The sequence below is a fragment of the Canis lupus genome, chromosome 21 (assembly GCF_048164855.1).
Source record: "Canis lupus baileyi chromosome 21, mCanLup2.hap1, whole genome shotgun sequence".
Taxonomy (NCBI): Eukaryota; Metazoa; Chordata; class Mammalia; order Carnivora; family Canidae; genus Canis; species Canis lupus.
This window is the reverse complement of record NC_132858.1, coordinates 12,679,194-12,695,428: the sequence shown is the minus strand read 5'-3', so window position 1 is coordinate 12,695,428 and position 16,235 is coordinate 12,679,194. Positions and strand designations below refer to the sequence as shown.

The following is a 16,235-nucleotide window of genomic DNA, read 5'->3' as shown; positions in this document are numbered from 1 at the left end:
AAAGTGACTCTCTTGGGTACCAGTGTGAACAGCTCAGAGAAATTCGGGTTTCTCCCCCAACAGACTACAGCTGTCAATGCCCTGCTTGTGGACCAAGTCCTAGGGAAGAACCAACCAAACTGACAGTCTCAGAGTGATTAGCTTCCAGCAGTGGGATGAGAGACACACTTGGTCTTTACCAGATATCCTGGAGGTCCCAGTTCATGTCATTTATTAATTCTGAGCTATATGGGCTGATATTTTCTTTTTACCAATTCCCCCTGTCCAGCAGCTCCTGGATACAGGTGCAGCACAGGGTCAGGAAGAAAATGAATTAAATAAAGGGTGCAGTGAATTGTTGCCAATAGCGATCTAGGTTGCAGGAGCAAGAGGAAGGCAATAAAAACCTATTTTGAGTCCCCTTTTTTAAATCTAGAAGATGATCACCCCCTTTCTGGGGTGGTTCTCATTGCAGTACCTCCTTCCACATGTAGCAATTTTGGGGAAGGTGGGGCTGGGAAAAAAATGGCAAAGGGCTTAGCCAAGTAGTGCTTGACAAAAAATAAATAAATAAATAAATAAATAAATAAATAAATAAATAAATAAATAAATAAATAAAAAAGTCCTGAGGCTCACTGAGCTACAATTAGCCCATTAGCTTCCCACTACCACCAAGGCAAGGAGTAGGCTAGCCCTTCTGCTATGCTAATATACATATTTCTTGGCTGCTTTTCTTTGTCCTCTTTTACTCATAGAAAGTGCCATTCATAGTTATTTTAATCTGATTCATCTGCTGAAAAATTCTGTGCAGGAGTTAGTGTAAGAAATGCAAGAGAACAGACATCTCAGATCTTGATTTTCCCCCCACCTCTTGCAGATGGCCCATGGCCCACCCTTTTTAGGGAGGCTTCTCAGAGGCAGCAACTGAAGTAGCTGCAGTACTAGGACATTATGCTGCAGCAGAGTTGTCTCAGATCACTCCCAGATCCAGAAACAGCCACCGGAAGATTACACAGACCGTAGTTATGCCAAAGTACAGCTGGCTCCATCACTCCTCCAACCCCCACCTGAGTGTGTAAAACAATCTGCTGCTCTACCCTGGATCTGATCATGGAAGCAAAGAGTATGGTGAGAGTTCCCTAGGTCTGATTATGGGAGCAAAGAGTATGGTGAGGGTGTCCTGGATCTGATCGTGGGAGCAGAGTGTGGTGACGGTTGTCCTGGATCTGATCATGGGAACAAAGAGTGTGGTGAGGGTGTTCTGGATCTGATCATGGGAGCAAAGAGTATGGTGAGGGTGCCCTGGATCTGATCGTGGGAGCAGAGTGTGGTGACGGTTGTCCTGGATCTGATCATGGGAACAAAGAGTGTGGTGAGGGTGCCCTGGATCTGACCATGGTAACAAGAGTATGGTGGGAATGGCACCTGCCTATCAGTTTCCAGGCCTGAGAGCAGTTATCATATTCGATCCATTTTGTGTTTTTTCATCTCTTTCTTCTGAATGCCAAAGCTAATTAGCCTCCCTGACAATGCACTGCAACACATTCCTCAAGCTGTGAGGCTCAAGTCTGTGGTTCTCCAGTCCGGTGCTTCTTAGGCCTCATTGCACACGAAAGCTTTAAAAATCCTAATTCCCAGACCAGAACCTAGAATCATTAAATTGGAATTGGGGGAAGATGGAGTCCAAGCATCTGTTAAAGGCCCTTTAGTGATTCCCATATGCAGCAAGATTGATACTGCTCTAGTCTGTCCCCCTATTTTATTTATTTCATGGCACTTAGTTCTACTAAAGTATGGTTGTTTACTTGTCTCCCTCCACTAAAATGTAGGCTCCAGGAGCTCTGGACACCACAACTGCTTGTTCACTTCTGTGTCCCTACCAACATCCAGGTCAGTGCCTGGAAGATATTAGGAACGCATCAATCATTGTTCAATTAATTTCTACATTCCTACATGGCCTCTGACTTCAGGATTTCACTCAGGCATCCGAGCCACCACATTTCCTTTTCTCCTTCACTTGCTCAAAAGCACAATCACACAAGAGTGACCATAAACACCTAGTTCCTGGCAAATCTGAGTTTAATCAGCAACAGAGGTTTTCTTGTTGATTTTTAATCTCTCCTACCACAAAGGAGTAGGCAGCTCTATGCAATGTCCCCCCAAACCTGGTAAAAACAAAACAAAACCTCTTTCATGACAACGTAACAAGCAAGTGCTCAGATTCTATTTACTCTGCTCTAATTGGCACACTGCCACAGACAGAGGGCAAAGTCTGAGGCTTGGTTAAATGTCTAGGCTAGGGATGGTCATTTGAGTATGTTTGTCAAACCCAACCTCCTATCTATAGAAACTAGAGCAGAGGCAGAGCAATAGAGCAGCCTGAAAACTGTGTGGGCAGGCTCTCCACAGGACTATCTTTAATTGTTCTCTCTATATAAATGGGGCAGGAGGGGGCATTTAATAGACCCACTGCTAGGGGCACTCACTCTCCTAGCAGGACACACACCTTGGAGAGGAAAAGAATGGTGTACTGACAGCCACTGTATCCTGGGAATAACGCTGCCCATCAGTGGCACATGGCCACAAGCAAACATCCCTCAGAACACTGCAAACAAACCAAAGGACAGCTGTGGGGTGTTTAAAAGAGAGATGGGTACAGGATGTTTCAAAACTCCTTGGTTTTAAACACTGATTACAGAGAAAAGACATCAGCTACCTATCTGTTTGTTAATCCTTTCCCATGATTCTGTCAACTGCATCTCTGGGAATCATCATAGAGGGATCTCCTTGATATCATAGCTATCCTGCTCCCTAACCTCAGCACATCAGTCGATAAAAGTCTAATCCACAGTGTCTCAAGTGTCCTTTAAAATCAGTCTCATGAGATGCCCGGGTGGCTCAGCGGTTGAGCGTCTGCCTTCGGCTCAGGGCCTGATCCTGGATTCCCGGGATCGAGTCCCATGTCGGGCTCCCTGCGGGGAGCCCGCTTCTCCCTCTGCCTGTGTCTCTGCCTCTCTGTCTCTCTGTCTCTGTGTGTGTGTGTCTCATGAGTAAATGAACAAAATCTTTAAAAAAAATAAAAAACAAAAATCAGTCTCATGAGAAGAGGAGGAAGAAAGTGATACTTTGGTTCCTCTTTCCTTTTTCTTTCTTTGTTGGGTTCCTCTTTCTTTCTCTCTTTTCCTAGCAGGCTCACAGATAGTGGCTGAGGGAATCTTCAAAATAGGTCTAAGTACTCCTCTGTAGCTCAGGACACACAGTGCCTTTAACTGGACAAGCCCTTGGGGTCTTCATGATAAAGGGCGACGGCACCTGCCTTATCTAATGCTAAGCCAGGGTCTCTAGACACCTCCAGAGGCAGGAAGGCCTTGACAGAGGGAAACCAGGATGGGTGAAAGAATGGACTCAACAAGCCAGAAGCTGAGAGAGAGATGGCCTTCAGGAGCCCAGTACTAGGCTCTTTACTGGAAGAACGCCAGGAGCACCTGCTGTGCTCACATCACGTACCTCCTTTCTTCCTCTCCCTGAGCACGCCTCTAAAAGCCCTAGGCCAGGAGTCCCTGCTCTGCCACCCTGGCTGCAAGTCCCCTCGGCAGCCCAACTCTGCGTCTCTAGGCCTCAGGAGTCCCACCTGTAAAACCGGGAGCAGGATCCCAGTTCGGCAGGAACGCTGTGAGGCCCCCAGGGGCTAAGATGCGAACGCGCTCCGTGGAGGTCGAGCCGCCCGCCCCGGGCCGTACTAAGATGACTAACCGCTTCCCCTGTCCCGGCCTCTCCCGCTGGAGGCCCGGCTCCATCGGCCTGTCCCACCTCCCTGAGGCCGGGGGTCTTCCGGCCGTGGGCGCAGGGGGGCAGAACCTCCCGCCCTGTAGGGCGGCGGGACCCGGGCTCTTCGCCGGCGCCCTGGAGGCCGGCCGCTTGCCCCCGGCCCGCGACCCCGCTCTGGCCTCCTTACCGCCATCGGTTGATCCCCACCGAGGAGGAGGCCGCGAACCAGGGGTCCAGGATGTAAACGCAGCGTACGCAGCGCGCCCCGCGCACGGCCGCCAGCAGCGCGGGGTTGTCGTGGAGCCGCAACCCTTTGCGGAACCAGTGCACCGAGGAGGCGCCATCCACTCCGGCTGTCGGCACCGGGGCCGCCGCTGCCGCCGCCACCACAGCCGCCGCCATCACCGCTCCGACTGCTCAGGCCTCCGCCGCTCCGCCGCTCCGCCGCTCCGCCCCCGCCGGCGCCGCGGGCCCCGCCCCCGGCCCGCCCAGTGACCTATGACGACGCCGCTCCTCCCCGTGGCCCCGCCCCCCGGGGCCCCGGAGCGCCCCTGCCATTGGCTGGGCGCCTCCCGCCGGGCGATTGGCCCAGCGACGCGGAGCCCGGCTCCGCCCCCTCACGTTCCCACCATGTGTGTGTCTGGGGGAGAGGAGGCGGCGGGCTGGGCTGGTGACGCAAGCCGCGGGTCGCGGCGGAGGCCTGGGCGTGGAGCGAGTCTCCAGGGACGGCGGATCTCTTACAGGCGTCCTGTTCTCAGCCTGTGGCTGGAAGCTGTCTGGGCTTGTGGGGGTTGCTGTGCCTCCAGCCGGTGACTTAACCTGGCATCATCCACTTCTGCCTCTACTCTATGACCTCATCTGCAACATTCTGCTACAGCTCCTGTTTATTCAGTGCATTTTATATACCAAGCAACGTGATAATATCCTCACATAGACTGTCTTATTCACTGTTCTTAACCCGGTTACGTTCACTCAACAGATCCCAGTGAAAGAGCTGTTATTATTCTCATCCTAGAGACAGAGAAATCTGAGGCTGCCACAGCTTGAGTGACTTGCTCTGTATCATAAAGCTAATAAAAGGATCCCACCCAGATTATTCTGAGTCTGAAGCTTCTACTTTTATCCACAAAGCTACACTTTTATCTGCGTAGAGCTCCTTGGCATTTGCAAGTGGCAAAGTCTAAGGAGGGAGGAGGAGTGCCCTGATGTGCAGCAGTGAAGGGGTTGGGAGTAGGCTCCGGCAATGCAGAGGATGTGGGTCGAGATAGTAATTATGCCATCAGATCAACTTTTCTTTTTGTTCTGTGTTTAGTAGAATATAGAACAGTGGTACCTCTGTGTTCCCAAAGCACTGAACTGGATTCTGTGTGGGATTCAAAGATACGGAAGACACTGTCCCCACTACTCCCCTGGGGAGCCAAGTGGAGCCCTCTTCTTCTTCTGGAGTCTAGCACTGGCCTTGCTGATAGACTGAATGGCAAGAGAAGCATATGAACACCTGCAATGAAGTGTTGATGGTGGGCTAAGGTAGCCTAATTAGATTGGAGCGCTGTGGTTATCAACCAAAGAGCTTGTTTGAATTTGGCCCTAGCTTGTGCCCATACTCACAACCCTTCCTGAATTCGGGAATGAGCAATGAAGGAATTTAGCAATTTAGTGGCATTAATTGGCATTACTCTATAAACCACAGAATCTTTTTCAATCCTAGGTTCTCTCTCATTTGCATAACTTATTCCTTCAAACCTGAATCACACTCCTCACCCTGTCGCCTCTTTAACTCCAGTTTGTTCTGTGTCACTGCTCTGTATGGATGTCACTTTCTTGCTGTCTGGTCCCAGCCTGCATAATGCCCATCTCATTCTGTGCTGCTTCTTATCACTGGCTTTGGTACATGGTACTGGAATTTCTTGCTTGTCTCTCTGTGCCACTAGACTATAAACTCCTGGAGGGCAGGGGCCATGGCTTATTTATAGTTGAATTTTCAGGGTTTAGCACAGTGCTTGGCACTTACTGACTGAGGATTACTTGAGTACAAGTTGAACAGAGGGGGCATCTGGGTGGCTCAGTCGATTAAGCTTCATCTGCCTTCTGTTCAGGTCATGATCCTGGGGTCCTGGGATCCATCCCCAAATCAGGCTCCCTGCTCAGCAAGGGAGTCTGTTTCTCCCTCTCCCTCTCCTTCTCCCTCTTCCCCTGCTCGTGCTCTCTCTCAAATAAATAAAGAAAATATAGTTTTAAAAGCTGAACAGTAACTAGTCTCAGGTTGGCAGGAACCTTAGAAGTCTATCCAGTCCTGACTCTGTCCTTGTTTTTGAATCCCAAATGCTTACTAAATGCATAGATTCCACCTCTTATTTCCCTTCTGAAACTTTGTATTTCCTCTCTCCTATCCCCTTGTCTCTCCACAAGGTGGAGGAGGAATGAAACAGAGTGTAAGGAGATAGTTATTTGCCCTTGCCTCAAAGATGGGTGCTCTTTCTCCTGAATTCCTGTAATGCTTTCTGTGTAGACTATGGGTCCATAAGGGCGGGGACTGTGCTGATCTTGCTCATCACTTATATTCCCAGCACTAGTTTGGTACTTGACGCATAGTAGTTGTTCAATAAATATTTGATGAATGATTGAATGTCTTTTATCTCTATCTTATTAAGGTATCATGAGAGGCAGTGTCATATAATGGTTAAAAAGCCTAACGTGCACAACTGGAGTGGCTGAATTCAGATTCTGGTTCTGCTTTTACTCTGTGTGACCTTGGTGAACTAGTTGACCTCCTTGCTCCCCATGTCCTTAAGCTATACAATAGGGATGACAATAGTAGCAAGGATATCGTAAGCATTTAATAAGAGTCAGCTACTGTTATTCTGAACAGCAGGATCTGTGTCTGCCTTTGTCTCCCTTGCAACACCTCGTTCTTGGTCTTACACATAACGAGCACTCCATGAGTGGCTGAGTGAATAAAAGATTTTTGTCAGTTTTTAAAAGACCTCAAAATTATACCAATAATGAAAAACAACAGCAATCCCCCAAACCAACGCAGTGTTGCATGCATTTCTATACAAAATATTAAGTATATTCTATATTGCTGTGTCATTGTGTCTGTTATTTTAATGACTATATAATCTGTCATCATATTGATAAGGATGAATTATTTTATTGAATGATTGCATATAGTTTGAGTATAATAACAGGGTTAACACTCAAGAATGAACCAGGAAGTAAATCTGACACTGGATGGAATACTGGAGTGCAAAGTTCACTTTTGAACTTTACATTTTACAAGGGACCTAGAGAGGGGTGCCTGGGTGGCTCAGTTGGATAAGCAGCCAACTCTTGGGCTTGGTTCAGATTATGATCTCAGGGTCATGAGATCCAGCCTGGCTTGGGATCCAGTTTGCTTCTCTCCCTATGCCCCAACTCTCTCTCTTAATAAATAAATAAATCTTAAAAAAAATGAAATAAAAAGGACATAGAGAAATTGAAGAGAGACCAAAGAAACCTATAAATTGCTAGGGAGGTGAAATGTAATCAGTACTATTGTATCTTCGAGAGAAATAAAAAGGTTTGACCTCATAGCCATATATCTCGGAATTTACAAGCATCTCTGAAGGGTGGTTGCCATGAGGATGCTAAACAGTTGCTCTTTGTTTCCATTGGGAGTAGAATGAAAGAATCTGGGTTTAAAAAAAAAAATCCAGTTTACGCTAGAAAGAGTAAGAGATTTAAGGACAGACTTAGTATATAGTGGTTTAGGAATGCGACAAATTAGGTAGTGGGAGGTTTCTTTCTTCGCTGAAGATATTAAGAAGACCTCAGTCCTGCGTTTTTTGTTGTTGTAGTCTTGCATGGAGACTGGATTGGGCAACTTCTTGCGTTCCCTTCGAGTTGCGCTTTCGGTAAATATTTGATGATTGGTTGAAAGGTAACTAGGGGCGCGAGGAGGGACGTCCCTGGCGAATTTAAGTGACCCGCGCCCTCTAGTGGTGGGACTGGGAAAGAAGCGGCCGGTACGAGTGGGACTGAGCACCCAGCTCTGCTCCATTTATTTATTTATTTATTTATTTATTTATTTATTTATTTATTTATTTATTTATTTATTTATTTATTTATTTATTTATAATATTTAATTTATTTATTCATGAGGGACACACAGAGAGGCAGAGACACAGGCAGAGAGAGGAGAAGCAGGCTCCGTGCAGGAAGCCCAATGTGGGACTCGATCCCAGGACTCTGGGATCACACCCTGAGCCAAAGGCAGACAGACACTCAAACGCTGGGCCACCCAGGCGTCCCTGCTCTGCTCCCTTTAGCTATGCAGGCCCGTGGTGTGCAGCGGCGGCGTTCCTATCCCCGAGATTTCCCACAAAGCCTACTTAGATGTTCTTTGAACTCTTCAGTCTGGGAACCTGTAAAACTTAGAGGGACTTAGAGACCGAGAAGCCAGACTCCTTGTTCCATCTCCAGCTCCGCCACAAACTAGCAAATTACTTGCGCAACTTGCTTAGCTTCTCTGTGTTTCAGTTTCCCCATCTGGAAAATGGGGATGATGATGATGATAATACACGTACAGCAAGGACTTGGAACAAGATAAATAGACTCTCAGAATTGAGGGCCCAGGAACCGACTCTCACATATCTAGGTATTTATTCAGGGCAAAGATGTCTTTGTACGGAAGTGGGGTAAGGTGGTTTTTCTTGTAATGACAATGAGTCAAACAGATATCTCAATGTAAACAAAAAAATAAATAAGATAAATTTGACCCCTATCTCAGAACATACACATAAATCAATTCTAGGTAGATTATATGCTTAAATGTGAAAGGTAAAACAGTAAAGAAAGTTTTGGGAAGATTATATGGGAGAAAATATGTTTTTTTTTAAAGATTTTATTTATTTACTCATGAGAGACAGAGAGAGAGAGAGAGAGAGAGGCAGAGACACAGGCAGAGGAGAAGCTGGCTCCATGCAGGGAGCCTGATGTGGGACTTGATCCTGGGACTCCAGGATCACGCCCTGGGCCCAAGGCAGGCGCTAAACCGCTGAGCCACCCAGGGATTCCCCTGGAGAAAATCTTTATGACTTTGAGGGGAGACAAAGAATTCTTAAATAAAACATGGGACGTGTTAACCACAAATGAAAAGACTGATAAATTGAACTACATTAAAATTATGAAATTAAAAAATTTTTTTTGGTTGAAGTATAGTTGACATACAATATTGTATTAGTTTCAGGTGCATGGTATAGTGTTCCAACAATTTTCTACATCATGCGGTGCTCACCCTAGTAAGTGTCATCACCATCTGCCACCATACAAAGTTATTATAGTATTATTGACTATATCCCCCCACGCTGTACTTTTCATTTTCATGACTGATTTATTTTATAACTGAAAATGTGTATGTCTTAATTCCCTTCACCTGTTTTGTCCACACACACCCCTCCGCACTCTGGTAACCAGAGTTTGTTCTCTGTATTTAGGAGTCTGTTTCCAGTTTTGCTTGTTTGCTTTATTATGAACTTTTGTTTATCAAAAAACATTATTTAGAAAGTGAAAAAGCAAACCACAGAATGACACAAGATCACTGTAACACTTCCAATTCTAAGAGAGCTCAAATCCATGGGGTGCCTGGGTGGCTCAGTCAGTTAAACAGCTGCCTTTGGCTGGGGTCATGATCTCAGGGTCCTGGGATGGAGCCTCACATTGGGCTCCCTGCTCAGTGGGGAGCCTACTTCTCCCTCTGCCCTTTCCCCTGCTCATGGTCTCTCTCTCTGTCTCAAATATATAGATAAAATCTTAAAAAAAAGATGGGGATCCCTGGGTGGCTCAGTGGTTTAGCGCCTGCCTTCAGCCCAGGGTATGATCCTGGAGACCAGGGATCAAGTCCCACATCCGGCTCCTTGCATGGAGCCTGCTTCTGCCTCTGCCTGTGTCTCTGCCTCTCTCTCTCTCTCTCTCTCTCTGTGTCTATTATGAATAAATAAAATCTAAAAAAAAAAAAAGAGCTCAGATCCAGAATAAAAAAGAAAAAAAAGACAGGCTACCCAATATGAAACTAAGTCAGGCTTGAACAGGCACCTTCTCCCCCATGAGGGACAGTATGCAAGATGCCAATGAGCACAGAAAAAGGTGCCCACCTACATTAGTTCATGGGAGAAATAAAAACCATAAGCTACCACTATAAACCCACTAATATGGATAAAGTTAAAAGAATGGACAAAACTGAGCTTTGGGGAAAATGTGGGCAATTGAGTCTGGTGTTGTATACTAGATTTGAAAAATCCTACAGATGGCAAACAATATACCCTCTCATCTAGGAACTTAATGCCTAGCATATACGTAGCAGAAATTTGTGCACACGTACACCAAAAGACATTGTCAAAGGTTCAAAATAGCCAAAGTAAAATGAATTAATCACTGAAATAGTAATTAGTAAACATTTATTGTGCACCACAAAGGCAGCTTGCAAACCAGAGCAATGAAAACAGAACAGGGAAGGAGGCTTAGGGGTATATTGTTATAAAGCAGTTTATACAGCCAGAAAGCAGTGACTGTTTATTCTTGGTGTTTGGTTATAATATTACAATTTTCAGTGGTTACCCCATATTAACCTTGGAAACAGTCCAAGTTTTGCTTATCATTTCCAGAGGCAGAAGCAAGAAACGATCCAGGTCAAGTTAGTGCAAAAAAGGTAAATTAAGCTTTGTCTGCATAACTAAAACTGGTGCTGTCTGCTCAGGGAGACTTCAAGCCTGTCCTTGACTTTATGTACGGAAATATTCATGGTAGTGATGTTCTTAGTAATAATCATAAGCCAGAAACACCTCAAATGTCTCTAAGCAGTAGAATGGATACATAAATTATGGTGGGTTCAAACAAAGGAATACTATACAACAATTAAAATGAGGAAAAAAACCCAAAAATTTTTAAAGATTTTATTTTTTTATTCACAGGCAGAGGGAGAAGCAGGCTCCATGCAGGGAGCCCGATGCGGAACTCGATCCCAGGATTCCAGGATCAGGCCCTGGGCTGAAGGCAGGTGCCAAACGGCTGAGCCACCCGGCATCCCCCCAATTTTTGTGAAAGATTTTATTTTTAAGTCATCTCTATACCCAGTGTAAGGCTGGAGTTTATAATTCCGGGATCCAGAGTTGCATGCTCCACTGACTGAGCCAACCAGGGGCCCTCAATCTCACAAATTTAATATTGAACAAAGAAGTTGGACACAAAAGGAAACATTTATATATGTATGTATCCACCATATGAGGTTCACAACCAGGCAGAACTAACATTTGGTATTAATAGCCAAAGAAGTAGAAACAACCCATGTGTCCATCATCTGATGGATGGATAAACAAAAGTGGTATATCCACACAATGGAATATCACTTGGCGATAAATGAGAAGGGAGTACCAATAGACGCTTCACCATCCACGAACCTTGAAAACCTCTTGCTAAGTGAAAGATGCCAGTTGTGAGGCACCTGAGTGGCTCAGTTGGTTGGATATTTGCCTTCAGCTCAGGTCATGATCCCAGGGTCCTGGGATCAAGCCCCTCATGGAGTTCTCTTCTTAGCAGGGAGCCTGCTTCTCCCTCTCCCTCTGCATGCCGTTTTGCCTATTTGCTCTCTCTCTCTCTCTCTCAAATAAATAAATAAATAAATAAAATCTTATAAAAAAGAAAAAGAAAAAGAAAGATGCCAGTTGCAAAGTACCACATATGGTAGGATTCCATTTATATGAAATGCCCAGAATAGGCAAATCCATATAGACAGAAAATGGCTTTCTAGGACAGGGAGGGCTGGGGAGAAAGGGAGAGTAACAGGCAATGGATACTGAATTTGGGGGGGTTGGGTATGAAAATGTCCTAAAACTGATTATGATGATGGTCGCACCACTCTGAATTCAACATTGGGTGAAATGTATGGCATGTGAAATGTATCTCCATAAAGCTTTTATTTATAAAAAGAAGTATAGGGGCAGCCCGGGTGGCTCAGAGGTTTAGCGCCGCCTTCGGCCCAGGGTGTGATCCTGGAGACAGGGGATTGAATCCCATGTCAGGCTTCCTGCATGGAGCCTGCTTCTCCCTCTGCCTCTGTCTGTGCCTCTCTCTGTGTTTCTCATGAATAAATAAATAAAAATCTTTAAAAAATAAAAAGAAGTATAGCGCATTGTAAATAAAAAGTAAAATAAGCCTCAGCACCAGAGTGGGACTTTATTTTTTTAATTTTTATATATATTTAAAGATTTTATTCACTTGCCAAGGGACAAGTTGGGCCTGGCTTCCTGCTAGCAGCCCCAGAAGCTTATAGCCTTGAGCAAAGGACCAAGGAAATGGGCAGGTGAGTGCTTTTCTGATCTTTGCCACAACAGACTGAGAGCACACAGGCTGTTCCTTTCCAGACGAGCTGTGGCCATCAGACCTTGGGCCAGGGGCCCATGGCCCGTGGAGGATGGGCAGGTGGCTCTGCTCAGATCTCCCAGGACTGAGACCTCAGTCACCCCTCAACCCTCAGGACAGCTGCCCTCCATTCTCTCCACCCTGAAAGGCAAGGTCTCAACCTAGATGTCAGACCACCCAGTAAGAAGGAGCAAACTTGAGAAAGAAAAACCAGAAGGAAGGGCTTCCCTAAGAGAAGAGGGTATGTAACTTGGTTTAATTTCAAAGCTAAAATTTCAAGGTTCTTGTTTAAAAGAACAGCAGCTACTCACTGGGCTCGAGGGAGGGAAGTGTGGGGTATGTGTCTGCAGATCTGTGTGTGGCGGGGATGAGAGTGACAAAGGGCATGCATGACATGTGCCTCTCGAACCACCAGGGAAAGGCCCTCACTGCTGAGCCTTTTCCTGCTCATCTGTCTCCAAGGCCCAGGGAAAGGTTATGTGTTTGAGGTCAGGTTGGTGATAGAGATGCCTCAGTCTGCCCTTGATTATAGGCCTCTGCTGGAGGAGTGGAGCCTCCAAGCACAGCCACCCCCAAGAGTGGGCTTTGGCCACTAATATACAATCATGGTCTTCTCTGAGATATTAGCACTTGCTCACCCTCCCTTCCATTCTGGTTAGTCCTTTTTTTTTAATTTAGAAGAACAAAGTGCTAGAAATGGAACCTTCCTTCTCAAGGACATAAGAGATTGACACCTTCTGTGAAGGAAGCTTCTGGTGACTGCTTGCCTTATGTGTGGTGGGATTTACCTTCCAAAGAGGTGGTGGGGGGCCGCAGGGTGTAGAAGGAGCCACATAGCTGCCACCTTGTGCCCCAGACTCCTCGGGTCTGTGAGTCAAGGTGGAAACTATGTATATATGACCTTGGTCCAAATCCTTCTGGTGCCAGGTAGCCAAAACCTTCAAGCTAGCTGAAGCAAAAAGCAAGCATACATTAGGAGGACACAGGAAAATCTCAGGGGACCCCAGGGCCTAACACACATCTTGCTTTACCAGAACTGAAGGCAGGAATCACTAAAGCCACTGGATACAGGGCGGCCATCCTCCCTCCATTTCTCTCTTTCTCTGGTATCCCATGGTCTCCTGTTTGCTTCTTTTTGCAACTTTCTCCATTTTCTATCTCTGAGGACCTGTTCCCTCTGCGGCTCTGTGTACAAGGCCAAACATAGCTGCCCGGTGACTTCTGGCTACTGCTAGGAGAGTACCAGCATCTTTCAGATCCGGATTCAGGAATGATGAGCAGCCTAGGACATTGGTCCGGTCAGCAGGTGTAGGGGACAGAAGCCTGTGGTCCTAAACATGGAGTGAGGGCACACCCCCACGATCGAGGGAGGCGTTGGAGGTGGAGGTTTGTGTGCTGAGCAGACATTAGTTCTCATTGCTCTTGCTTATGAGGGTATTAATCATTCACTGGGCAAACTTGACCAAGCGCCTGCTGGGCCAGGCTACAAGAAGGTTCTCGAAGGTACAGGGTTGAGTTCGACCTAATTCTTGCCCTTTGAGAAACTTACAGTGAAGGAAATAAGCGTATTAACATTTTTTCTTGTTATATGTTTCATGAGAAGTAGAATAATAGAGTTTTGTGCAAATTAAAATCCTAAGATCACAGAAGAATATTAATAGTGAACATTTGTTGAGCTTTGCTCTAAGCCAGCCACTCTTCACTTAACCCTTGACATAATCCTATAAAGCAAGGTCTGTTACTGTCAACCTTTACTTAGCAATGACCTCCATTTGCTGATGAGGACACAGGCTTGGAGTGGCTGAGCATCCTCTAAGTGACAGCTAGGAAGCAGGGAGCAGGGATTCCAGTGCAGGTCTGTAAATCCCAAGGTCTCCCACTCCAGCAGCAGAGATTTTAGAAAATACCAAGGAATTGTATGTCAATTATATTTCAATAAAAAAATAAAGAGGATGGGGCACCTGGGCAGCTCAGTCAGTTAAGTGGCCTACTCTTGGTTTCAGTTCAGGTCATGATCTCAGGGTCCTGGGATTGAGTCCCATGTGGGACTCTGTGCTCAGTTGGGGAATCTGCTTCAAATTCTCTCTCCTTCTCCCTTTGCCCCTCGCCCTGCTTGTGCGCACTCTATCTCTAAAATAAATAATCCTAAAAAAAGAGGATGAAATTTAATTTAAATTGTATAAAAAAGGGACACATGGGTGGCTCAGTGGTTGAGCATCTGCCTTTGGCTCAGGGCATGATCCCGGGGTCTTGGGATTGAGTCCCACATCAGGTTCCTCACAGGGAGCTTCTCCTTTTGCCAGTTATGAAATAGTATGTATAGGATGATCCTATCTCACTTACATGTTTCTTTTGAAAAAAGGTTACATTTGTCTCTAAATTTGTTATAAAAACAGAGAGATAATGATTCAGAAACACATATTAAAATGTAATAGGAGACTGGGGCACCTGGGTGACACAGTTGGTTAAGTGTCCAATTCTGGGTTTTGGCTCAGGTCATGATCTCAGGGTCCTGAGATTAAGCCCCCGTGGGTCTCTGTGCTCAGCACAGAGTCTACTTGGGCTTCTTTCTTCCTTGCCCCTACCCCCCCACCTCTCTCTCTCTTTCAAATGAATAAATAAATCTTTACTTATTTATTTTAATTTTATTTAAATTCAATTAAGTAACATATAATGTATTATTGGTTTTAGAGGTAGTGGTCAATGATTCATTAATCTTATATAACACTTAGTGCTCATCACATCACATGCCTTCCTAATGTCCATCGCCTAGTTACCCCATCCCTCTACCCGCCCTCCCCTCCAGAAGCCCTCAGTTTGTTTCCTTTGATGAAAGAGTCTCTTGTGGTTTACCTCCCTCTCTGATTTTGTCTTATTTTATTTAATAGATCTTTGAAAAAAAAAAAGGCAAATCGAGTCAACAACGGGGAGGGTAACATAACTGTTTTCAGGGTCGGGTTATTGAGGTGGGGAAGGGATGAAGTAAAGGGAAAATTGACCCTATAGGTTTCTGTACCATTTGAATTTTTAAAATAAGCATTGTTCGATTTGTGGTTAATTAAAACATTTTTTTCAAAAGATATCAGGCTAACAATTAGCTCAAAAAAAGGAAGAAAGAAAATACCAAAGACAATGATCTTGCTTAGTCCTCATGCAAAGTTAACATGTCCCCATCCAGGTGAGTGACTTTTTATCGAAGGACAAGGAATTTGCCTTCCTCTGCTTCCCACTACCTCACTCCCAGGAGCCCTGTGGCCCTGCATCCTTTTCAGAGGGAGAAGAAAGAGGGAGCTGATAAGGCTCTTCCCCTGCCTGCCAGCAACTGAGTGAGGTTGAGGAACAAGATTCCAGCCTCTCTAGTGGAGCTTCTCAAATGCAGGTGTTCCTAGGTGTTCAAAATGCAGGTTCCCTGCAAAGTCTAACTCAGGAGGTCTGGGGCAAGGCCTGGGAATTTGTGCCTACCAGGATGCAGGTGGTTCTGCACGGACACACTCTGGAAAATACTGCTTTAAGCCACAGGTGGGGCACTCTGGGTCTCCAAGCTCTGAGGCCCCTCAGTCAGGTCAAGGGGGACAAGCAAATCACACTGAGCTGGGACTAGACCTGCCACTATTGTGTTTCTCAGAGTCTCTCTTTATTTTATTTTTTTTTTAAAAATTTATTTATTTATTTATTTGAGAGAGAGAAAGAATGAATATGAGCAGGGCAGAGGAAGAAACAGACTCCCTGCTGAGCAGGAAACCCAATGTGAGGCCTGATCCCAGGACCCTGGGATTATGACCTTAGCCAAAGGCAGACTGAGCCACCCAGGCACCCCTCCTAGAGCCTCTTTAAATCCCACTGCCACCCTTGGCCCCACCACTACCCTGAGACTCAGGCGGAGACACACTGGGACTTTGGAAACACTAACTAGGGGAGGGAGAGGAAGCCAGCACCCAGGGGAGCCCTCTCACTCTGGCTTGGTGCATGGCTGGGGGAGATGACTGTAGTAATGAGAACTCATAATAACATATGGAGCTTGTTCTATGCCAGTTCCTCTACTAAGAAACATATGTGAATATATTTAAGATCTTATTTATTCTTAGAAAACAACA

At 45.8% G+C, this 16,235-nt stretch overlaps 1 protein-coding gene across 1 annotated transcript in view; it reads right to left on the bottom strand.

Annotated features, from left to right (window-relative positions):
• CRY2 (cryptochrome circadian regulator 2) overlaps positions 1–4,188 on the bottom strand; it is a 35,312-nt gene extending 31,124 nt beyond the window's left edge. Inside the window, exon 1 of the mRNA XM_072790540.1 lies at positions 3,935–4,188. Coding sequence (XP_072646641.1) covers positions 3,935–4,149 — 215 coding nt within the window. The 5' untranslated portion in view covers positions 4,150–4,188. The remainder of the gene's footprint in view (positions 1–3,934) is intronic.
• Between the last annotated feature and the right edge of the window lie 12,047 nt (positions 4,189–16,235).